The sequence below is a fragment of the Phacochoerus africanus genome, chromosome 13 (genome assembly GCF_016906955.1).
Source record: "Phacochoerus africanus isolate WHEZ1 chromosome 13, ROS_Pafr_v1, whole genome shotgun sequence".
Classification (NCBI taxonomy): Eukaryota; Metazoa; Chordata; class Mammalia; order Artiodactyla; family Suidae; genus Phacochoerus; species Phacochoerus africanus.
The window spans coordinates 75,710,409-75,732,704 of record NC_062556.1 but is presented as its reverse complement, the minus strand read 5'-3'; the positions used below and the strand labels follow the sequence as shown (position 1 = coordinate 75,732,704).

General features: G+C 43.7%; 1 protein-coding gene across 1 annotated transcript in view; it reads right to left on the bottom strand.

The window, feature by feature from the left end:
* Positions 1-22,296, bottom strand: part of MYO16 (myosin XVI) — a 421,162-nt gene that overhangs the window by 154,303 nt on the left and 244,563 nt on the right. Inside the window, exons 21-22 of the mRNA XM_047756311.1 lie at positions 5,649-5,801; positions 1,622-1,822 (exon numbers count right to left, since the gene is read on the bottom strand). Coding sequence (XP_047612267.1) covers positions 1,622-1,822; positions 5,649-5,801 — 354 coding nt within the window. The remainder of the gene's footprint in view (positions 1-1,621; positions 1,823-5,648; positions 5,802-22,296) is intronic.

Here is a 22,296-nt window from a genome sequence, read left to right as displayed (position 1 = left end):
TCTAAAAACATGCTAAAGGCTACATCTCTCAAATATAAAAGATCATTAATAATGTTCTGGGAATATGTATTTGTATTTATAAAAACATCTATTTAAATTTATAAAAAATCATCCACTGACTTACGCCCCACATCCAATAACCACTCATGCCACCCCAAGGCAAACACCTGCTAGAACTTCTCCTGAGATAGCCCGCCCAGGCCCACTTCCCACTGACACGACTCTTCTTTTCTCTTGGTTTCTGTCATACTTTCCTGTCCTACTAAGATATCCCTCCCTCTTCTCCATGTTCTTCTGGGTGATATAATGGGGTGCACATTTCCAAAAACATGACTATGTTTCTAAAAACGACCCGCTCCCAGCATAAAGTATGTCCAGCAGCTTACAGGGATTTCCATTAAAAACCTCAAATGCAAAACATCACCACCTGAATAGCTTTCTCGCCCAGAGGCCTCCGTCCCCAGGATTTCCTCTCTTGGCGGGCATAAGACAGTCCTCCCTCGGTCCACGGGGTGAGACATCCTAAACAGAGCAAGTCTGGGGGCCAGAGATTCAACAGCCGAAGAAGTAAGTGCAGATGAGAGCTGGACTGGAGACCACGTGGGATGTGGATTTACGCCTTCAGGGATGGACCAAAACTGACCATGTCAAGAAGACAAGGGGAACACGTCCAGCTCGAGTGTGAGAGGCTTTACGTGGGGTGGGAAACAGCCGGTGGGTTAGAAGGAATAACCTGAGGTCACTGTACACGTGAATTGCGGCACATTAAGCGAATTGTGGCACGTTAAGTCTTGGAGACAGTGGCCGGGGTGAGCCTGCAGAAGCTGGATCTGAACTTAGCCTAAGCAGTGTGACATGTCTCAGACAGCTAAGAGGTGGTCCTTGAAGGTTCAGAAGCAAGGAACGTGGTTTACAAAGCTGGTTAGGAATTGGAGACAGATGGGAGAGGAGCTTTCTTTGTTAGGCTGATGAACTTTTAGGGAAGTAATTGTTTTTTTTTTTTTTTCGTCTTTTCAGGGCTGCACCCGAGGCATATGGAGGTTCCCAGACTAGGGGTCGAATCGGTGCTTTTGCCACCAGCCTACACCACAGCTACAACAACCCCAGATCCAAGCCGTATCTTTGACCTACACCACAGCTCACGACAATGCCGGATCCTGAACCCACTGAGCGAGGCCAGGGATCGAACCCATGTCCTCATGGATGCTAGTCGGGTCCGTTAATGCTGAGCCACGACGGGAACTCCCAGAGAAGAAATTTAACACTAGAACCTATATTCAAGAAAAGTAAACTCAGAGGGCCACTGTTTGTTTGGATTTTGAAACTCTCCCATGGTTCAGAGCAGAGCTCTTGTGTTAAACCCAAGTCTCTTTGGCTGGGATTCGGTTCTAAATCTGGAAACATTCTGAGAAGAATCCTACTGCAGGCGTCATCACCCACACTCTGGAGAGGCCAAGTCCTTATCCCGCGAAAAGGAAATGGCAGAGGGAGGAGACGTTCTGCGGGCTGTTCGCCCAGGGTCAATCATCAAACCTCCAAAACATGAAACCCTTTAAGGCTTTGCCCTAAGGCCTCCGGTCCGCTAGCGCATCCCGTGAACGCCTCGGACCTTTGAACTCACCCTCCCCGCGTAGTGCATCACCGTGAAGGCTGCACCCTGGTCCTTGACGGCAAGGTTCCCGTTGCCGTCCTTCACCGGGGAATAGACGGCGTTCGTGTTTGAGGATTCTAGAAGACTCTGTAGCTTTTTAGGAAGGGTTGGCTCCATGGACCACATCATTTGACTTTCTTCATCCAATAAAGAGAGAAATCCAGAAGGCTTCTGAAAGTGAAGAAGAGAGAGGCGTTTCTTCTATGACTCAGTGGGATACTTCTGCTGTTCTTCATGCAAATAACAGGAGGCTCATTGCGTCCACGTAAACACTCAGAAAATGAGCTGCCCTCTGCTTTCAGTGCCCGTCCATCGGTGGTCACTGTTGCCTGCCCCCCTCTAGCAAAGCTCAGGGGTGATGTGGGCCCTCCGGAGTCTTTACCGATTAGAGGAATTAATAAATTACTAAAAGAGGGTATTTCGATGTCCTCAGAGCATTGGCATTATTAAAATGGCTAATCTGATCTTAAGAAACATAAAATTTCCAACTACAGAAAAGTGGTTAGAGGAAACACATAAAGCACACTTCATACTTCTGATGGACCAAGGAACAGACCCCCCCCCCAAAAATGCACAATGATATTAAGTCATAAAAAAGTGTAGCAAAATCCCACGCAGCAGGAAGTAGAGGGGACGGTATGATATTCCAATCTCTAGACCTACAGCAAAGGACGTGCGATGCTCTGACTTGGAGAACTCAAACCAGGAGTCTGGCAGTTAATAGCTGCCTAACCAGGAAACTAATGGCTACCGTCGGCAACAATTTGAAATTAATCTCATGAGCAGAAAAACGCGGCTTAAAAAGTCTTTCCCACGTTTTCCCAACCACAGACCCCGTTCTGCCCACGAGCTTTAGACGTCATCCGGGAGACTGCTTGCTCAGGGCTGCCCTGTCCGTCTTTTCTCCCCTGGGTCCCTAGGAAAGACCCTATGTGGGCACGTCAACTCCACCTTTGAAAACGTAGTACATGTATATTATTTATTTACATTATTCCGCCACAAACCCGGATTCTTCACATGGACTCAGTGGGCTTTGGGGAGTGTGAACACCGGAAAAAAAATTCTCAGAAAGTGGAGGAGCTCCGTCTTGCCTCCTAGAGTGATGTCAGTTTGTGTTCGACCTGAGGCCACCCAGCTCTCCACCACAGGCCTTTCCGATGTCATTTATGTGACCGATAGAGGATCACTGCTGTGTGTCTGAGACATTCCAGTTGTTCTAAGCCCTCAGGGGTCTCCTGCTCATAGCAGAGAGCGTTCAAACTGTATGCAGATGTCTGAGGGCTGCAAAGGCTGAGATCCTTCTGATGCTGCCCACAGGGAATAAAGGTTGAAACCGCCAGCAGTGGAAAAGGACTTGTGCCCCAGGGCTGGGGAGGAGGGGTCGGGCACCGGAGGGCAGCCTTTGGAGATATTTGGCATCTATGATGGTAGTGCCAGAAGGAGGGGCTGGATAGGTTCCCTGGAAGGGAAAACAAGAACCAATGCCTGAGGTAGAAACTAGCGCTAGGAAGCAACTGGGAATGCCTGCAAAAAGCACGTCCACCTTCCTCAGCAAGTTACCTGGATGGGTAACACCTGGAGAGACTCTGGCCGCCCGTGCAAAACTATTTTTGATAAGGAAATCTGGAGAAGAAAGTCCACTGTGTGTACACCAAAAGATGTGCAGAGTAGCCAAGGACTCCATGAAGAGCCCAGAGATTAAAAAACCTAATAAAATAAAATAAAATAAAATAAAATAAAATAAAATAAATAAAATAAAATAAAATAAATAAATAAAATAAAATAAAATAAAATAAAATAAATAAAATAAAATATAGGTGTGCAAACTGGATGGGTAGAGGCCCTAAAAGATAACAGTCAAGGTGGGAAGTGTGCTGAGGACTGGTCTTGCCTGTGATGTGTTAAAAATCAGAAAGTCTTTATTTTGCATGTAGCAACCTATCTGCCGCAGAGTAAGGAGAGTGTGGATGTCATGCCCTTCACCTGTCACTTGAGTTTGGTGTCACGGCCTTCCCTGCCCACTGCCCCACTCGCACATCCAGCCACACACAGCAGAAGGGTAAATGGGCTATTTACAGCTGTCGCAAGTGTGTCCGTATTTCAAGAGCGGTGACAAACCTTTTCTTGGGAGGTGAGAGGTTTTGCTTTAGTGGGTGTTTGAGTGGCTCAAAGCCAAGGCCTCAGTGAGCGTAAGGAGTGGGACCAACTGGAAAAGAGCTGAGCCTCTCCACTCCAAGGCAAGAGGGCGCTTTCCAAGGAGGGGGTGTCGGTTACTCGCAAGATACATAGATGCAGATGTAATTTGCATCTTTATTACATATCATTTGCCTCCATCTTTATTAGACATCATTTGTATCTTCTCAAAAATTTAAAATTTGCATGTGTGATGTTTTCTTGCTATTCGGTGTAAAGTCATGAAAGAAAAGGGGGGAATCAAACGTATAGACGTGGAGAACTTGCTCAAGGGTCTGAAGAAGAAGAAAATGGGAAATGAGTCCTAAAAAACGAGAACAGGCCTTCCGTTCTTTCCGAGCGGGAGGCTTGGGAGGGACCGAATTGCCCTGCTGTGTGCGAAAGGTTATCACGGGGCGTCTCACCCCGACAGCAGGTGCACTAAGGACGGGGGCAGCAAAAGGCGTGGGGGACTCACGAAGAACGTGGATCGACCCTGGCCTCGGGGACCTAAGACAGACGCATGATCACTGGACTATAAAGACAGCCCATGTTCTGCAAAAATTCTGGAGCTCGTGAGCCGCGGAGGTTCCGACCTGTTAGAGAGGAAACAGGGAGCTCGGTCTGTGCTGCAGGCCATGTGCTTTCTGCCTGGTGGAAGGACCCACGTGTTCACAGGTGAAAAGGCACATTTCCTACACAGGGTACGTCCTCTCACTGCATTTGGGGGTATCAAAGAGGAGCAGCAGCAGAACAACCACCTCCACGTCCAGTTCATGCAAATGAGGGCCTCGTGACTGAAACCATCACACCCAGGATGGGCCCCAAGCTGCTAACCAAAGAGGCCAAGGACCTCCGTTCTTCCGACCCCTGCTGAGCAGTCAAGGAGGAGGCGACCAGCCGGAGCGAGGCAGGGGGTGGGGGGCCCACGGCTTTGTATATACGGCTGTCAACACATTCTCCAACCCTAAATAGAGATGAATTACATAGTGTGTGTGTCATGATGAGCAAGGGCCTTTCTGGAGGAAGAGAGAACTTCTGTGATTCAAACAAGGCCTGTGGACAGGTTGGTGGCAGAAAAAAAGAACATTTTACGCATCAAGAGAATGAAAGCAATAATTTACAGGTGTGCATGTATGCAAATAAAGGGTTGACAGGTATATACCATCCTGGAGAGAAGAGCTAGATGGCATCATTTCTAAACAATGTCCAAGTATTTTAGAAACATCACTGGTAAGTCTATAACACATCTTAGAGTCGGGAGGGACGGCTGTTTGTAGGATTGATTTTTGTTTTTCCGATGGTGATAGTGAGGCGAAGGATCTTGCCTTGTAAGGTAGAAACAATAAAAATAAGTACACACAGCTGCAGACGTGCTGCGGTTGTATGTACATATATACGCATTTTTTTTCTGCCAGTGCTTTTCCATATTTAAACTTAGAAATTTGGAGGTAAGATGGTGTCGAATTTATGATCTTGCCAGTCTAAGTATGATTTGATAAAATATATTTGCACAATGGTATTTGTCAACTATGCCAAAAGGAGAGTTTTGGCGACATAACCATGGAATATTTTTTGTAACCACTGAGTACTTTTTGTAACAAAATGATCTGATATTTCTCGTCCCTTCAATCAATTGGTAATCCCTCAAATGCCCTTTCGGAAAAAGATTATGTGCTTCTCAATCAATACTGAAAGGTGGTAAATTATAAACTCCCAAGTTTCAAATATCCCCACAATAAGGCCCCTTGAATGAAAATGCTTTGTCTCCGGTATATTTAAAAGCATGTACCCTGTAAAGTATCTAATTATATTGTATGGATACCTGGAAAAAAAAATCCAAAACTCCAGTCTGGTTACCAAGAGAATAAGCTGTTTCCATGGGAACGCCCTCTTGAACACAGTCTGTTTGCTCTTGCAGGAACAGCACTTCGTGGATATAGTGGTGCAACTTCTCATTGGTCATGTTGACACAGAGCTATTGTGGGGAAAAAGAAAAACAATTCAGAGATGATCTGGCATGCAGATCCATCATTCCTTGGCACACTTCAGATGGGTGGAATATGGACCCAAGAACATCCAAGACCAATTAGTGGATCCAGAGACTGTGCTCCAGTCGGCTCTGAGAAGCCAAGAGCTTCCCCTGATGCAGTTGAGGCTGTCCCGTCTGACCATGCACTTGAACGCGAGCATGTTAAAATCAACAGGGAGTAGCATTACATTACCTTACAAAGCAGGGGTCTAAAATACCTTCGCACGTGTCAAAACTATTTCCGAGAGGAAATTACATTTGGGTTCTCCTCCACAAGGGAGGATAAAAGCTACGTTTTAATGAGAAACCAGAGAAAGGAGGAGTGTTTCTTGCCTCCTTGTTTCTGCTGCAAAAAGAACATGGGGTTCCTTCTAGAAAGAATACCCATCTAAGCATTTTGTTGCAGAAACTAGTTTCTTTATCAGGAATTTTTCACATTCCTCCAATGGGAATTAATCTCTTGGCACCAGGCCTTCCCATCAAGAAGCAAATGTGTGATTTCTCATTCTTATGTTTATTTTTTATTGAACGTTAGAGTCTTTAAAATCTGTAGTGGCTTACAATTTTCAAAAGCTTCACACATGATTTCGTGTAATCCCATAATAACCCTTTCTTTCCCCTAGCCCTATGCTGCCTTCCCTCTCCCCACTGAGAACCACTAACTTGTTCTCCATATCTGTATCTGCTTCTGTTTTGTTTAATTCACTAGTTTACTGTACTTTTTAGATTCTACATAAAAGTGATACTATACAGCATTTGTCTTTGTCTGCCTTATTTCACTTAGTATAATTCCCTCCAAGTCCATCCATGTTGTTGCAAATGGCCCATTTTCATTCTTTGTTATGGCTCAGTAATATTCCACTGCATATATATATATATATATATATATATGCACCACTTCTCCTTTACCCATTCATCTGTCGATGGACACTTAGGTTGCTTCCACATCTTGGCAACTGTCAATAATGCAACTATGAACTAATGCGACCAATGGGGTACAGATATCTTTCTAAATCAGTGTTTTCTGACTTTGTAGATATATGTCCAGGAGTGAGACTGCTGAGTCATACGGTAGCTCTATCTTCAGTTTTTTGAGAAACCTCCATACTGTTTCCCATAGTGACTGTATTAGCTGAGCTAAGAACTAACTCATCCTTGGCCCGTCTCTAATGTCCAGGGGCCTGGAGGGACCGGGGGTCATTGGGACCCGGTTCCAGATACTTAGCTACAGCCTCTTGGAGGATGGGTGGGAGGGGGGTTGTGCTTTCAGGTGGCCCCGTCTCCTCTCTGCCCGCCTTTATCCTCATATTTAATTAAACAAGACTTTTCAACCCTCTCCCCCAATCAAGTTAAAAATAAAATAAGAACTAGGTCACATTTCTGTTGTCTTGGAAGTCATTTTCAAACCTAAGGATCTGGAGAGAACTTGTTCACATTTGGAATATCCCCTCATTGCATCACCTCTTTCTCCTACCACGCCAACCAGGGTCTCTGGAACTTTCTTCCTTCTCTCAGATTTGGCCAGGAGTAAACTTGAACTTTTCCTCTCTGCCGCTTTGACAACCAGATTTCATGAGATTTATGCAAAGCTGGAAGGTCTTTAAGTTTAAAGAGATTTTTTTTTTTTTTTGGTCTTTTTAGGGCTGCACCTGCAGCATATGGAAGTTCCCAGGCTAGGGGTGGAATGGGAACTATAGCTGTCACCCTACACCACAGCCACAGAAACTTGAGATCCGAGCCATGTCTGCAACCTGCACCACGGTGCACGGCAACACCGGATCTCTTTAACCCACTGAGCGAGGCCAGGGATCAAACCCTCATCCTCATGGGTCCTAGTCGGGTTCGTTAACTGCTGACCCACGAAGGGAACTCCCAAAATGTTTCCTAAATACACTCACGCTTTTGCTGATCTATTCTCTGAATACAAAAACATTAAAAAAAATAGCCACTTCATTTGAGAACACACCATCTAGAACATTTAATGTTATGCACTTGGTGGTTAAGGCAACAGCAGTTTGAATGTGGACACAGACCCATATATTCTGCACATCATAGCTGGCAATGGAAGGGATGGAATTCGGTATCCAAATAGCATCTGAGAAATCATTCCTTCCTTGGTCCTAACACAACCTAGCAATTCATCCCCTTGAATTGTCCCATCAAGGCTACGTGACATCAGTAGACGGAGAGCTATGTTTATCTTATCTAGGGTGTATAAATCTCTAGGATGATTCTGGGAAGGTTGTTCCTCTAAAACTGTGTCGCATCTGCCCACAGTCGTAACCCTACTGTGAAAAGAATACATTATCTTGTCGCTATCATTTTAAACGTAAGTGAAAAACAGAAATTTCTGAAAATGGTGGTTGGAGTTAAAAATGAAAAAGTCAAACATTTCACTTGGCTTAAAAAAATAGTAATTTGAGGAGTTCCTTTTGTGGCTCAGCAGTAACCAACATAGTATCCATGAGGATGCGGGTTTGATCCCTGGCCTTGCTCAGTGGGTTAAGGATCTGACATTGCCATGACCTGTGTGTGGTGTAGGTCGCAGACTCGGCTCAGATCCCCAGTTGCAGTGGCTGTGGTGTAGGCGGGTAGCTGTGGCTCCAATTCGACTCCTGGCCTGGGAACTTCCATATACCACAGATGCAGCCCTGGAAAAATAGTAATATGAGGTGTGACCCCAAACTAATAATGTGATCCACCAACCTGATCAATCATCCTGGGATGATTTCTTTACCAAAGATTAATAAATGCTCTAAAAAGATTTCTTAAATTTGGAGAGAAATATTTCCAGCCAATGTACAGAAATTAAAGGACTCCATTATGGAATTAAACCAGTGGGAAAGATTCCCTTTGATTAGATGATATACACAATTGTAATTTTTCAAACTTTTGATACTAAAATATGCACTGAGTCATTGACAAAGCACGAATAGCTCCTATATGGCAGCAGATTGATTTAAAAGTAGTTATGAAAGGTACAGATAAATGTGATACACTTTGGGAAACAAATGATTCAAAAAATAAATGCAGAAGCCATGAAAAATAACGTGATGTCTGTTACCATGTGAAAAATAAAAAAGAGGTGTGATAAAGGATTCTGAAATAAAACCATTCCAGGCGGGTTCTCCACGGGAGGAGAAATACCCACTTTCCATGACACTTCCTTTCCCCACGTTTTGCAGTTCCCTGATTGAAAATACTTAGGTGTGGATGTGTCTCATCCATATTTCATTTAATCCTCTGATCATTCTGCAGAGTCTGAAAGGACTGCAGCACTGTGTTCCTAAAATGACTTTTGATGACAATCTGATGACATCCTGGCTGTTTGTAGCTGACCATCTCGGTATGTACACCATGCTGTAATGTTGCAACGGACTCAAGCATTTTTGTAATAACAATAGATATTTAAATTGGTTTTATTTCCAAATATTTTATTGGCCTGAATGGTGGCCTCTCTCATTTGATCCACTGTGTTTGTAAGAATGCTATACCAAGTGTGTTAGCAGCACTGGGAAAGGGTTTCCAGGCCTTTTTTTTTTAACCTTTTTCTCCCCCAGAGAGGAAATTCTTAAGGTGGTCTCTCAAAATTTGCATAATAACAACAAAAAAAGATTTTTCTTGTGCTGCTGCTTTTTTTTCTTAAGGGCCGCACCCCTGGCATATGGAGGTTCCTAGGCTAGGGGTCGAATCAGAGCTGCAGCTGCCAGCCTGCACCACGGCCACAGCAACTTGGGATCCAAGCTGCTGCGTCTGCAACCTACACACAGCTCATGGCAACACCGGATCCTTAACCCACTGAGCAAGGCCAGGGATCCTTGTGTCCTCATGAATGCTAGATGGGTTTGTTAACTGCTGAGCCACAGCAGGAATTCCCTGGCTTGTGCTTCTGAATAGAGCAGCTCAGCTGATTGCTCTGCGGGTCAAAATGAGTCACACAATTATTTAAAACACACAGCTTCTTCTTTTCTTTTTTGGCCACCCCGTGGCATATAGAGTTCCTGGGCCAGGGATCAGATCCGAGCTGCAGTTGCGAACATGCTGCAAAGCCACATCTTTTAACCCACTGTGCTGGGTCAGGAATCGAACTTGTATCCTAGTGCTGCAGAGACTGCAGATCCTGTTACAGCACAGCAGGAACTCCAGCTTTACCATTTCTGAGTGACACTCAGTAAAGCGGGTGATCTTTACAGCATGTCTGAGCCTTTCCTTGTGCATTGTGTTCTGTGCATTCTGCAGGGAATAAGGTGATTTGTTAAAATCTCCAGGAAAACTCCAGGGATTCCTGTCGTGGCTCAGTGGAAACGAATCTGACTAGCATCCATGAGGAAATAGGTTCGATCCCTGGCCTCGCTCCGTGGGTTAAGGATCCAGTGTTGCTCTGAGCTATGGTGTAGGCTGTAGATGCAGCTCGATTCTGGTGTTGCTGTGGCTGTGGTGGAGGCCGGCAGCTGCAGCTCTGATTGGACCCCTCGTCTGGGAACCTCCACATGCCACAGGTGCGGCCCTAGAGAGACAAAATAAAAAACCCAAAAACCCTCCAGATGGATGTGTAAAACTGAGAGGCCTGCCAAGTGATTTTTGATTTGTAGCTTTTATTACAGTGGTGCCTCCTGAAACTGAATCTGTACCTGTCTTTCTAACAGAGGTGAGCGATGCTGCGTGGGCATTAAGAGAAGTCACAAGGAGCACGTGGAGTTTGAAGCAGAATGTTTTTCAACCTCGTCTTGAAGTAATGCAGACACCGAACTTTTTTGCCAAAACACGTTTCTTTTTCCTATTCTCAACTGTTCAGAGCACTCACCCTTTGAACTCAAGAGAGAAGAGCAGTGTGAGATCATGAACTTCAGAACTGCCAGGAAAGGCAGCCCAGGGGATGAGACCTCGCTGGCGAGGAGAAAAGCTTATCCCAGCCACCAGACGGTGACCGAAATTATCATAAGAACCTGCATCCTCTTGATCTACTTTCACTGCGCTGTCTCTGCTGTGTGTGCAGATGCGGCTGTGTGTTTAACACACTTAGAGGAAAGACAGAAGGAAGCACTTGCACAGCTAGGTGAGTTTACGTATCCAGAAGCACAAATCTGCAGCAATGACTGAGGATGTCTCTGACTTCAGTGCAAAACAATCCTCATATTGACTTTCTAACTCTATCCACCAACATTGCGCGGGGGTCGGCGGAGGGGGACGGACGGGGAGTTTGGGATTAGTCGATACAAACTATACTACTTTTAGAATGGATAAGCAACGAGGTCCTACCGTGCAGCACAGGGAACGCTTTCCAGTCTCTTCGGAGAGACCAGGATGGAAGAGAATGTAGGACAAGGAACCGAAACGCATGCACATATGTACAAGGGATGTATTTGCATGACTGGGTCACTTTGCTGAACGGCCGGTATTGGCACGACATTGAAAATCAACTACAGTTTAAGTTAAAATAATTTTAAAAAAGAATTGTGTGGAGTTCCTGTCGTGGCGCAGTGGTTGACAAATCCGACTAGGAACCATGAGGTTGCGGGTTCGGTCCCTGCCCTTGCTCAGTGGGTTAATGATCCGGCGTTGCCGTGAGCTGTGGTGTAGGTTGCAGACGCGGCTCGGATCCCGCGTTGCTGTGGCTCTGGCGTAGGCCGGTGGCTACAGCTCCAATTCGACCCCTAGCCTGGGAACCTCCATATACCGCAGGAGCGGCCCAAGAAATAGCAAAAAAAAAGACAAAAAGATAAAAATAAAAAGAATTGTGTTTGAGTTTTATTAAACCCCAGACCTTCCTCCGTGTGGTTGTGGATGTGGGTACGAGGTAAGTATCCATAAATGATGATGAGCAATCACTAAGGGTAGTTTAATCAGCACACACCTTTCTCTGATGAAAATACAGGCTTTGTACATGAAGTGCCTTCGCTGTGCAGTTTGATAAAAATCACGCACCCTTGGAAAAAAACTCTTTAGTAACAGAACATCATTGCTTATCCAGATGGCCTATCATTTGTATTAATGACAAACTTAATTTCTTGAGTAAATTCTCACCAACTGTTCTCCCTTGATTTTTATTACTCAGTGAAATTTATCTGAAGCAAAAAAAAATAATAAAGCATGACAAATGCATCACAGAATTAAGGGAGCGATTAATTAAAGCTGACGCCAATGGAAGGCAGAGCCCCGGGCGTTAGACAAGGATTCAAAATGCTGCTGATCGCTGGAAAGAGCCAGGAGCTTTTTCAGAAGGCTGCTGTCTGGGCCCTGACCCCAAACCAATTAAATGAGAGTGCAGTCCAGGCACTGATGTATTTTATAAGCCTTCCAGGTGATTCTAACATGCAGACCTGATGGAGCACATGAGAGAGACGATGGCACACACATTCCATTAACAAATTATACACACACACACACATACATATACACGTGTGTGTGTGAATAGATATATTAATGACGACGTACACACCATGCAGTTCTACCTTAAAGAGACATGTGTTCCTGTCCAAAATATCCGCTACACTTCAGTCCATGCCAAAAAGTCTCTGATGCTCGGTCCTGTCCAAAAACGTCCGTTTGGCACAGACCAAATATGCTCTGAATAGGACCAAATTGCAAGGACCTTTCGGTGTGGACTGAACATCCTGTGGAGGTTTGGGGCAGGACCAAATGTCTGCTCACCCATTTTTATAGCAGAGAATGATGCCATGAAAGGTGTAGAGAAGCCAGGGCTGATGTCAGGTACTCAGCATTTCTCAAATACGCTTGGAGAACGGGAATTGTATGAGGTGTCCATCACTGTCGTGTAAAGCGCAAGGAAACAGCAGCCTTTCGGGGAGGTATTGATCTAAGCTAAGCCTTCTCTGCAGGACTCCTCAGGGCCTTTGCTGTGCCAGGGGCGCTGGGAGGCTCCGACTCACTTTTTCCAAGAATGACCGCAGCACGCACTTTCCCCGGTCAAGCAATCATTCCTGATTTCAGCAGCCTCTCTAGAAAACAGCAGGTGCCGGGGAGTTGATGAGAGAATATTATCTCTCTGACCTGCTTTAGCTTTAAAATTCTGTGGTTTATTTTGCCTTCTTTGAGATCCTGTCACGGTAAAGCCTTTCTTCTCTCTGGCCCTGTTTGGGGAAGGGTCTCCACTTGGCCACCTCTGCTAACAGGCTGACGTTATTCAATAAACAGAGGAGCCCGATGCTCGGTGAGAGCAGAGGGGCTGGGCTGCCTTGCTGCTGGGGTTCTTGTCAGGAGCCTCACCCCGAATTCCAGACCAGGCGCTGCAGGGACCTGCTTCTCCCTTTGTTCGCTTACTGGTTTTCTTCGGTTCGCCTCCTTTCCACTTTCTACCCCTTTTTGGTAGATGGCTGTTTCTTAAAGGGGCCAAACACCCTGGTCTCCTCTGCTTTCTCTTTCAGATGTTTAAATCAAACTCCGTGCAATAGGTTTTAAGCTAACAGAGCTGGCAGTCACTGCACAAGTATAATGATATTTTTATTTTTTTAATTTTTTATGGCATATGGAAGTGCCCAGACCAAGGATCAAATTCGAGCCACAGCTGCAACCTATCCTGCAGCTGGGGCAATGCCAGATCCTTAACTCCCTGGGCAGGGCCAGGGATTGAACCTGAACCTCTGTTGCAGTCGGATTCTTAACCCCCTGCACCATGGCAGAAACTCCAAGATAATCAAGTTCACACCTTCTCTCTACACAGCACTTTTTTTTCTTTTTCTTTTTTTTTGTTTTTTAGAGCCGCACCCACAGCATATGGAGGTTCCCAGGTTAGGGGTCGAATCGGAGCTGCAGCCGCCAGCCTACACCACAGCCACAGCAAAGCAGGATCCAAGCTGTGTCTGGGACCTACACCAGCTCACCCACGGCAACGTCGGTCCTTAACCCACTAATCGAGGCCAGGGATCGAACCAGCATCCTCATGGATAATAGCTGGGCTTGTTAACCACTGAGCCAGACGGGAATTCCTATAGCACAAGCTTTAGGGATTCTGTTGCTCAGTGCAACACAGATTTGCAAAATAAATCCAGTATTTTAATGAGTTTAATTCACACCTATGATATCCTTTAACATAAATAACCACTATTTGGGGATTTGAGAGACTGGCCGAAGGGGTCAGCCAACAATAAACCTATGGACTGATTTCCTTGCCCCATTCTGTATAACAATCTGCCAACATCAGATTGGAAAATACAAATTCCACTGAAATAATTGTCTTTTTCAAATAGTTGTCATTACCCAGGATTACGTGCAAAGCTTGGAGATCCCAAAAAAATAACAGATGTCAGAGCAGTGGTTCTAAAGAGTCAAAGAAAGAAAGAGAACAGCACAAAGAGCATTGTTGTTTGGGGGTCAGGTAAGACACGCATCCAGATTCCACGTGGACCTGGACAGGCCTCTGGGATGCCCCTTAGCGTTCCGAGAAGGTTGCTGTGGAAGCTAGTGATCCTATAAGAAAAGCATCTGATTTCCAGCAGAGGCTCCAGAAACTGCTCTGTAATTGATTATTAGCAGGAAACGAAATGGAACCATATTCCGGGTCAGCACATTGGGGGCTTTGCCTCCGCACAGCCTCCACTGAGCTGAGTGTCTTCCTGGTTGGGTGTCATTAAAAGAATTCCATTCACTCATCTCTAAAGGGACCTGATATATGTTTTTAAATCCGTTAATTCTCCCTATCACAGTCTGTAACACTTCCTTTTAAACACCCCTCGGCGATTTCGCGGGTTTGGTTCCAGACACAGCAATAAAGACAATATGGGCAATAAAGCCAGCCACACGCATGGAGTTCCCACTGGGGTATGATGGGTTAAGGACCTGACTGTGGCTCTGGTGACTGTAGAAGCTTGGCTTTGATCCCTGGGCTGGTGCAGCGGGTTAAAGGATCTGGCATTGCCACAACTAGGCGAAGGTTGCAGCTGCAGCTTGGATTCAATCCCTGGCCCAGGAATTTCCATATGCTACAAAAGTGGCTATTAAAAAAAAATAAAAAAACAGCTAGTCACATGCATTTTTTTAGTTTCTCAGTGCATATAAAAGTTCTGTTTACACTCTCCTATAGTCTATTAAGGGGGCAATAGCATTATGTCTAGCAAGTGTAAATACCTTCATTTAAAAATATTGCTAAACAATGCTAACCATTATCTGAACCTTCAGCAAGTGACAGAAGTAACATCAAAGATAGCTGACAATGCATCAGCATAAAAATGCAGTAATAATGAAAATGTTTGAACTATTGTGAGAATTACTAAAACATGACCAAAAGACATGAAGTGAGCAAATGCCCTTTAGAAAAAAGGCGCCACCAGACTTCCTCAATGAAACCTTTAATTTGCAAAAAATGCAATGTCTCTGCAGCGTAATAAAGCAAAACAATAAAATGAGGTCTGCCTTCATTTTGCAAGGAAGAAGACGCAGCTACTCCTCTAACTTATTTATTCACAGATGTGGTGAAAAACTCCACCATGGAAAAAAACCATATGGCACATAAAAGGTATTAAAAGTCTATGGCTTCTATGTTTAATAGAATAAGTAATATTGTGTCCTAAGAAAAATACAGAAATATATTCATGAAGGGCATCAATTAAGGTTTAGAAAATGTATACTAATAATAAATCTTTCAGTCTAATTCTCAAAGAAACTCTGAAACTGGAAATAAGCAGGTCATCTGTTCTAGAATCAGACCATGGTTCTGTGTCATCTTCCCTGAGTTACTTAAATTATCTGAGCCTCAGTTTCCTTAGCTCAAAAATGGTCATACTTTTAAAGTTTTTGAGGAAAAATGTCATCAAACACACAGTTTACATGCTCAAAATTGCTTCTGCTCCATTTTTTAAATTTTCTCAAAAAAATGTTTTCAAAATTGTTGACCTGGAGACCTCTAACCACACTGTTTTTAAAACAGAATCTGACACTATTATACGAAATACATTAAATGGTGTCTCATTACTTGATTACTATTTATTTTATATAGAAACCTGAGGAGCACTATGCTAGGGCTCGACCATGTAAAAATGTTTTTCCTGATTCACAATTTTCTTAAACTGTGTTATCATTAGCTGGGTGAATTTCTGAAAAGAACTTAGAAAATACAAAATTGTAGAGCAGAAAATGTTTTAAGATGGAGTTAGATATTTAATGTATTGGGAAGCTAAATGTGAAACAATAAAACATTTCTTATATGCATAGAGCAATTCATTGAGCGGTAAACAGATCGCATTGATACCTAATAGTTATCAGAATATGCATTATGATTAAAATTTCATGGGACCTGCCATACTTGGGATGAAAATAGCAGCCTTTTCCTCACGGTTTTCGCAGTCCTTCTGCCATGACATATGCCCTTCAGAACTGGTCCTTCTGCAACACGTCTGCACCCTACCTGCCACAGCATAAGATCTGAATGTTCCTTAGTGCCTCGTACAGGGTCTGGAACTTGGTACGCAGACAAAAACTGTGGAATGAATGAACCACAGGGTACCCTGATGCAAATGAGCCAGAAAAAATAGATCCTTCTGGGTACCAATAAAACACACTTTTGTAAAGAGCAGAGACAAGACGGTTCCCTTTGTGGCTCAGTGGAAGTGAATCTGACCAGCAACCATGAGGACACGGGCTCGATCCCTGGCCTTGCTCGGTGGGTCAGGGATCCGATCCGGCGTTGCTGTGAGCTCTGGTGTAGGTCGCAGACGTGGCTCCAATCCCAAGTTGCAGTGGCTGTGTCGAAGGCCGGCAGCTGTAGCTCTGATTCCACCCCTCGCCTGGGAACTTCTATCTGCCGCTGGTGCAATCCTTTAAAAAAGAGAGAGAGAGAGACAGCATAACACTCTCCGTTTTCCCATCTGTAAAATGGAAACATGTGCATGCAGAGCACCTGGTGTGGGTTCAAAGGATGGTCATTAATATCTAACCTGATTCATTTTTGTATCATATCTAGGATAGTGATTTCACAACTAAGGGTTTTATGGTATTTTTTGAGGTTGAGGTTGACAAACTATAGAATCTCATTTCCTAAAACTTTAGAAGTCAAGGCATCTGACTTCTTCTAGACTCTGCACACTCAGCCCAAGCCTGACTGAGTTATTGTTCCTCGGGACTTTCCAGTAAATCTCACTCTTTATTTTATTTATTTTTTATTTTATTCTTTGTCTTTTTGCCTTTTCCTAGGGCCGCTCCCGCAGCATATGGAGGTTCCCAGGCTAGGAGTCTAATCGGAGCTGTAGCCACCGGCCTACACCAGAGCCACAGCAACACGGGATCCAAGCCGTGTCTGTGACCTACACCACAACTCACGGCAACACTGGATCCTTAACCCACTGAGCAAGGCCGGGGATCGAACCTGTAAGCTCACAGTTCCTAGTCAGATTCATTAACGACTGCGCCACAATGGGAATTCCTAAATCTCACTCTTTAGAAGAGAATCTGTAAGCCGGGAAATGTTTCATATCCTTGAAAACTCTTCTAAAATCAGCTTAGGTGAAGCCTCCCTTGAAGATAGGTCATATATTCTAATTTTACTTTCTGCAACAAAAGCTTTTACTTTGAGCAAATGTGTTCTCCTCCCAAATCCTCTGTATTCTTAGAGCAAAGTGCTGATATGCAATTTTACCAGACTCTATAGCTTCAAGGCTTTCATTATATGTAGCTGCGTGTTATGTGTCTAGCGGGAAATCCGGGGAATTTACTGAAGGTTAAATCATTAGTTCCCACTCCTATGTTCTTTATGCCTTTCGTGAAGAGCTGTAGCCTGCAGAGCCTGACAACACAATCGTTGGGAGATGACACAGTCTAGCATTTATTAAAATAATATTTATATAAGCGCAAAGTTTTCTTGCTTATTTAACTAGCACAGGCATATCTCATTGGATTGGGCTTTGGCTTATCGTGCTTCTTACAAATCGAAGTTTCGGAGGCACCCTTGTCAAGCAAATGTCTCAACACCATGGTTACAGCAGCATTTGTCCACCCCACAAGTTTGTCTCTGTGTCACACTGGGATAATTCCTGCAATATTTCTCACTTTCTTACAATTACTACATTGGTGAGGGGGACTTGTGATCTTCTGTGTGACTGCTAAGACTTGCTAGAGACTCAGCTGATGATTAGCATTCTTCGCAATAAAGTACTTATAATTAAGGGGTGTATATTGTTTTCTTAGACATAATGCAATTGCACACTTAGCAGGCTACAGGATAGTATAAATATAACTTTTATATGCACTAGGAAACCAAAAAATGCATGTGACTAGCTTTATTGGCATATTCCCTTTATTGCTGCGGTCTGAAGCTGAACCTGCCATATCTCCGAGGTGTACCTGTATGTTATGAAAATTTTAAACATATTCGACAGTGAAGCGAATAATATAAACCCCATCAACCAGCTTCAACAATTATCAACAATTACCACCTCATGGCCCATCCTGCTTTGTCCATTTCCACATCACCCTCACAATTAGATTCATTTGAAGCCATTCTCAGACATTGTATCACTTAACTGGCAAATATTTTAGGGTAATTCTCTAAGCTATAAGGAATTAAAAAAAAAAACACACACTAGGCGAGTTCCCGTTGTGGCGCAGTGGAAACAAATCCGACTAGGAACCATGAGGTTGAGGGTTCAATCCCTGGCCTCACTCAGTGGGTTAAGGATCCGGCATTGCCATGAGCTGTGGTGTACATCAAAGACTCGGCTCGGATCTGCTGTGGCTGTGATGTAGGCTGGCAGCTGTAGTTCTGAGTAGACCCCTAGCCTGGGAACCTCCATATGCTGAGGGTGCAGCTCTTAAAAAAAAAAAAAAAAAAAAAAAAGGAAAAAAAAACCAAACCACAACGCAGTACCTTTATCACACATAATTTCTAGAAGGGGTAATTCTTAAATTTTGTTGAATATCTAGAGTCCATATTACACCAATTACCTCATACTTTTTCACACTATATGCAAATCAGGATCCACATACTGTCCATATATTTAACTGGTATATATATGTGTGTGTGAGTGTTAGATCTGTCTTAATCTCTACGTCCTCTCGTTCCTTTCCATTGCTATCCTTGCATTGCATATGCTGAAGAAATCGTCTGTCCTGTTTCCCAGAGTCTCAGGCCATCAGCCCTGTCTGCGGGACGCATCCCCACAGTTTAGTTTATCAGGTTCCTCTGCTCTTGGTTTCTGTTAACTAGGTGTTACATCAAGAAATGTCATTATATTCCGGTTTTCTACTTTTCTTCCTTCTCCTTCCCGCCTCCCCCATCTTTGCTTCCTTGGTTTCTTTCTTGGCAACAACACTTGCATGTGTTCGCCCCTCTTGTAAAGTTAGCAGGGATCGATACTCACTGCACAGATTCGTTACTTGCTAGGAGCTGGACAATTTACTTGCTCTACATCTGTCACTCATTATTTATTTGTCGTGGGATTGCATCAAATTATATTTATAAATTAACTTAGGATCTGGGTCTTTACAATATCAAGCCTTTCTAAGACTGCAGTATGCCTTTCCATTTTTTAAGTGCGATTGTGCAACTTTCAGGAGTATATTATAGATTCCTTCACTTGGGCTACTTACAAATTTTTTTAATGGCCACACCTGCAGCATATGGAAGTTCTTGGGCCAGGGATTGAATCTAAGCCACAGCTACGACCTACATTGCAGCTGCAACACCACCAGATCCTTTAACCCACTGCACCAGGCTGGGGATCAAACCTGCACCTCTGCAGCAACACAAGCTGCTACAGTTGAAGCCTTAACCCACTTTGCCATAGTGGGAACTCCTCCCCTATGTCTGCTGATAAACTATTTTAAGAATATATCAAAGTCTTTTGCTTTGTATGTTGATTTACCACTTGCTACTTGTGTCAAATTCTCTTATTGTTTGTGGTAATGTTTTCATTTATTCTTTTCAGGTTTCTAAACTTTAATCATCTCTGGAACTAAAAATTTTTGCCTTTCCCTTCCTCACTGTGCCTGGAATTGCTTTTGCTTTTCTAACATCACTGGCACTGCACTGTTTAAGGGCATTTTTGTCTTGGTTATTATCTTTCTTCCTTTTTTTCTCCTTTCTCTGCTGCCCCAAGGCATATGGCGTTCCCAGGCCAGGGATCACAACCAAAAAGCAGGTGCGACAATACCAGATACTTTAACCCACCATTCCAGGCTGGGAATCAAACCTGCATCCTGGTGCTTCAGAGAAACCACCAATCCCATTGAGCCACAACAGGAACTCTGGTTATTATCTTTCTAATCATTAAGTGTCATAAACTTGGAGAGAGGCTTTTCCATTAGGAGACATTTTCACAGTGCTAGGTACATAAATAGAGAAGTGCGAAGTCATGAGGCGTAAGTATTACATGACAGAGAGGGGCAGACAATGATGTAATTATTTAGTTAGGTTGATACAGAGCCCCCTGGAGTGGACTTTGGAACTCAGATAATCTAGTGCACCTTTCCAATGAAGCATCAAACTACTGTTGTTTTATACATCACATATATAACCTATTTAACTCTAAAACTGTGTTTTTATAATATAATTTTTTATAATATGTAAAATAATATGTAAACGCTCTGACTTTAATCAAGGGCAAAGAAATCAGGACTAACATTTCCTATTAGCTACAACAAATTCCCATTTAAAGTATCACAGGCATCCATCTACCCTTGGAGAGCTCCTTGGGAGAGACAGAAGCTGGAGATGCTGATGTTCGGGACTGCTTTTTAGTATCTCCCCAAATGGTCCCCGTCCTAAGTATATGTCATTTATGGATGTCACTTATGGATGGACAGTTGTCAAAAAATACATACATTTACTCCTGAGTAAGAAGAACCACTAGCAAATCCACTATGAAAGTTTCCTTCTCGGGAGCTTACTCTTCAAATTTCAATGGAAAGACATTTGTTAAGCTCGTGTTATATACGAAATGCAGCACCAGATACAACTGCAGCCCTGTGGGAGTTCTAGATCAAGAACCCGAAGTTGAGCTTTGGGTCAAGAAGCTCAAAAGAGAAGAGAACAGATACTCATCAATGCGCTAATATTCTTCGGGGTTTGATTCCGAATGTAATATTGATCTGCTGAGCATTTTTCTGCAAGTTTTCAGTGGAATAAGGAATAATGCGGTTCACATGCTATGAGCAACTTAAGAATCTAGAGCGTGTCGGTCAAACCTCAGAAAGGTCACAGGCAAACGTAGGAGTTTGCTAAATCCACTGTAAGATGAAATTTGGATTCATCACCAAGAAAATAACTGCCTCCTTCAAAATGGCCCCTTAGTACGATGGAGCCCAATAATTAAGCCTGATAAACCTGCGTGGTACCTGCCAGGCAAAGGTACCTCTTTTCAAATATTTCTTGTTTTTGTAATTTGAGCCTAAAAATCGGTCTTGAGTTGCTACGCAGAAGTATCTGAATCTAGCTTTTGGGAGTTTCTGTTGTGGCTCAGCAGGTCAAAAACCCGACGAGTATCCATGAGGATGCAGGTTCCATTCCTGGCCTCGATCAGTGGGTTAAGCATCCAGTGTTGCCACGAGCTTCAGTGTAGATGGCAGATGTGGCTCAGATCTGGCGTTGCTGTGGCCATGGCGAAGGATGGCAGCTGCAGCTCCAGGAACTTCTATATGCTGCAGATGCAGCCCTTAAAAAAAATAAAAATAAAACAAAACTAGCTTTTCTTATATAACAGCGACTTGTTCTTTAGATTTGAGAAAAAATGCCCTTCCTTGTAATATAAAAACCTCAGGCCATGAACATATTCTAAAATAGATAATTAAAATACTTAAGAGCAAGAAGGAATAATAAGGAATATATGTAACTATGGTAAATAAACAAGTTTTAACAAGATAACATAAATATTTTGCACATTTCAGCTGGCCAGCACAGGCTTGATAAATACTGGAGTCTGGGTGTGGAGCAGGTGGCTGGGAGCCCGGCCTTGGTGGAGGGCTAAACAAGACACCACTCCACCTGTGATTTCTGCAGGCTGCTCGCCAAGAGGTGGAGAAACCACGAGGCTCATCAGAGACACAAAAGCCTGCCTGTCGTCTAAGACAGAAAGATAAGGACTCAAATAACACATTCCAACACCCGCTGTGAGGAATCCATCCCTAGAGGCAGCCCACGGACCTGCATTTGCCGTTGGACATCCTACCGGTCACGCTGTGGACTGCTCGCTTCCTGATGCTTATCACAATTTTTTAAAAATAATAAGCCACAAATAAATCAAGCCATGGAGTCCCCCTTTCCCCATTCACCCATGGATGCAAAAGCATATGGGGAGAAGAAATTTCTGGCCTCCTTGGGCTTCTTTCATACTAGACTTTCTGTAGAGTTCTTCAGAGAAATGATTCGTGACGATTCACCCTGGATTAAGTGAGGCAACATGATTTAGCATCTACGCACACGATGCTGCGCCACCTTTTTTGAAATAAAAAAAAAAAAAGGAAGACTTTGAAAATGTTTTCAGGTGAACTCACTTAA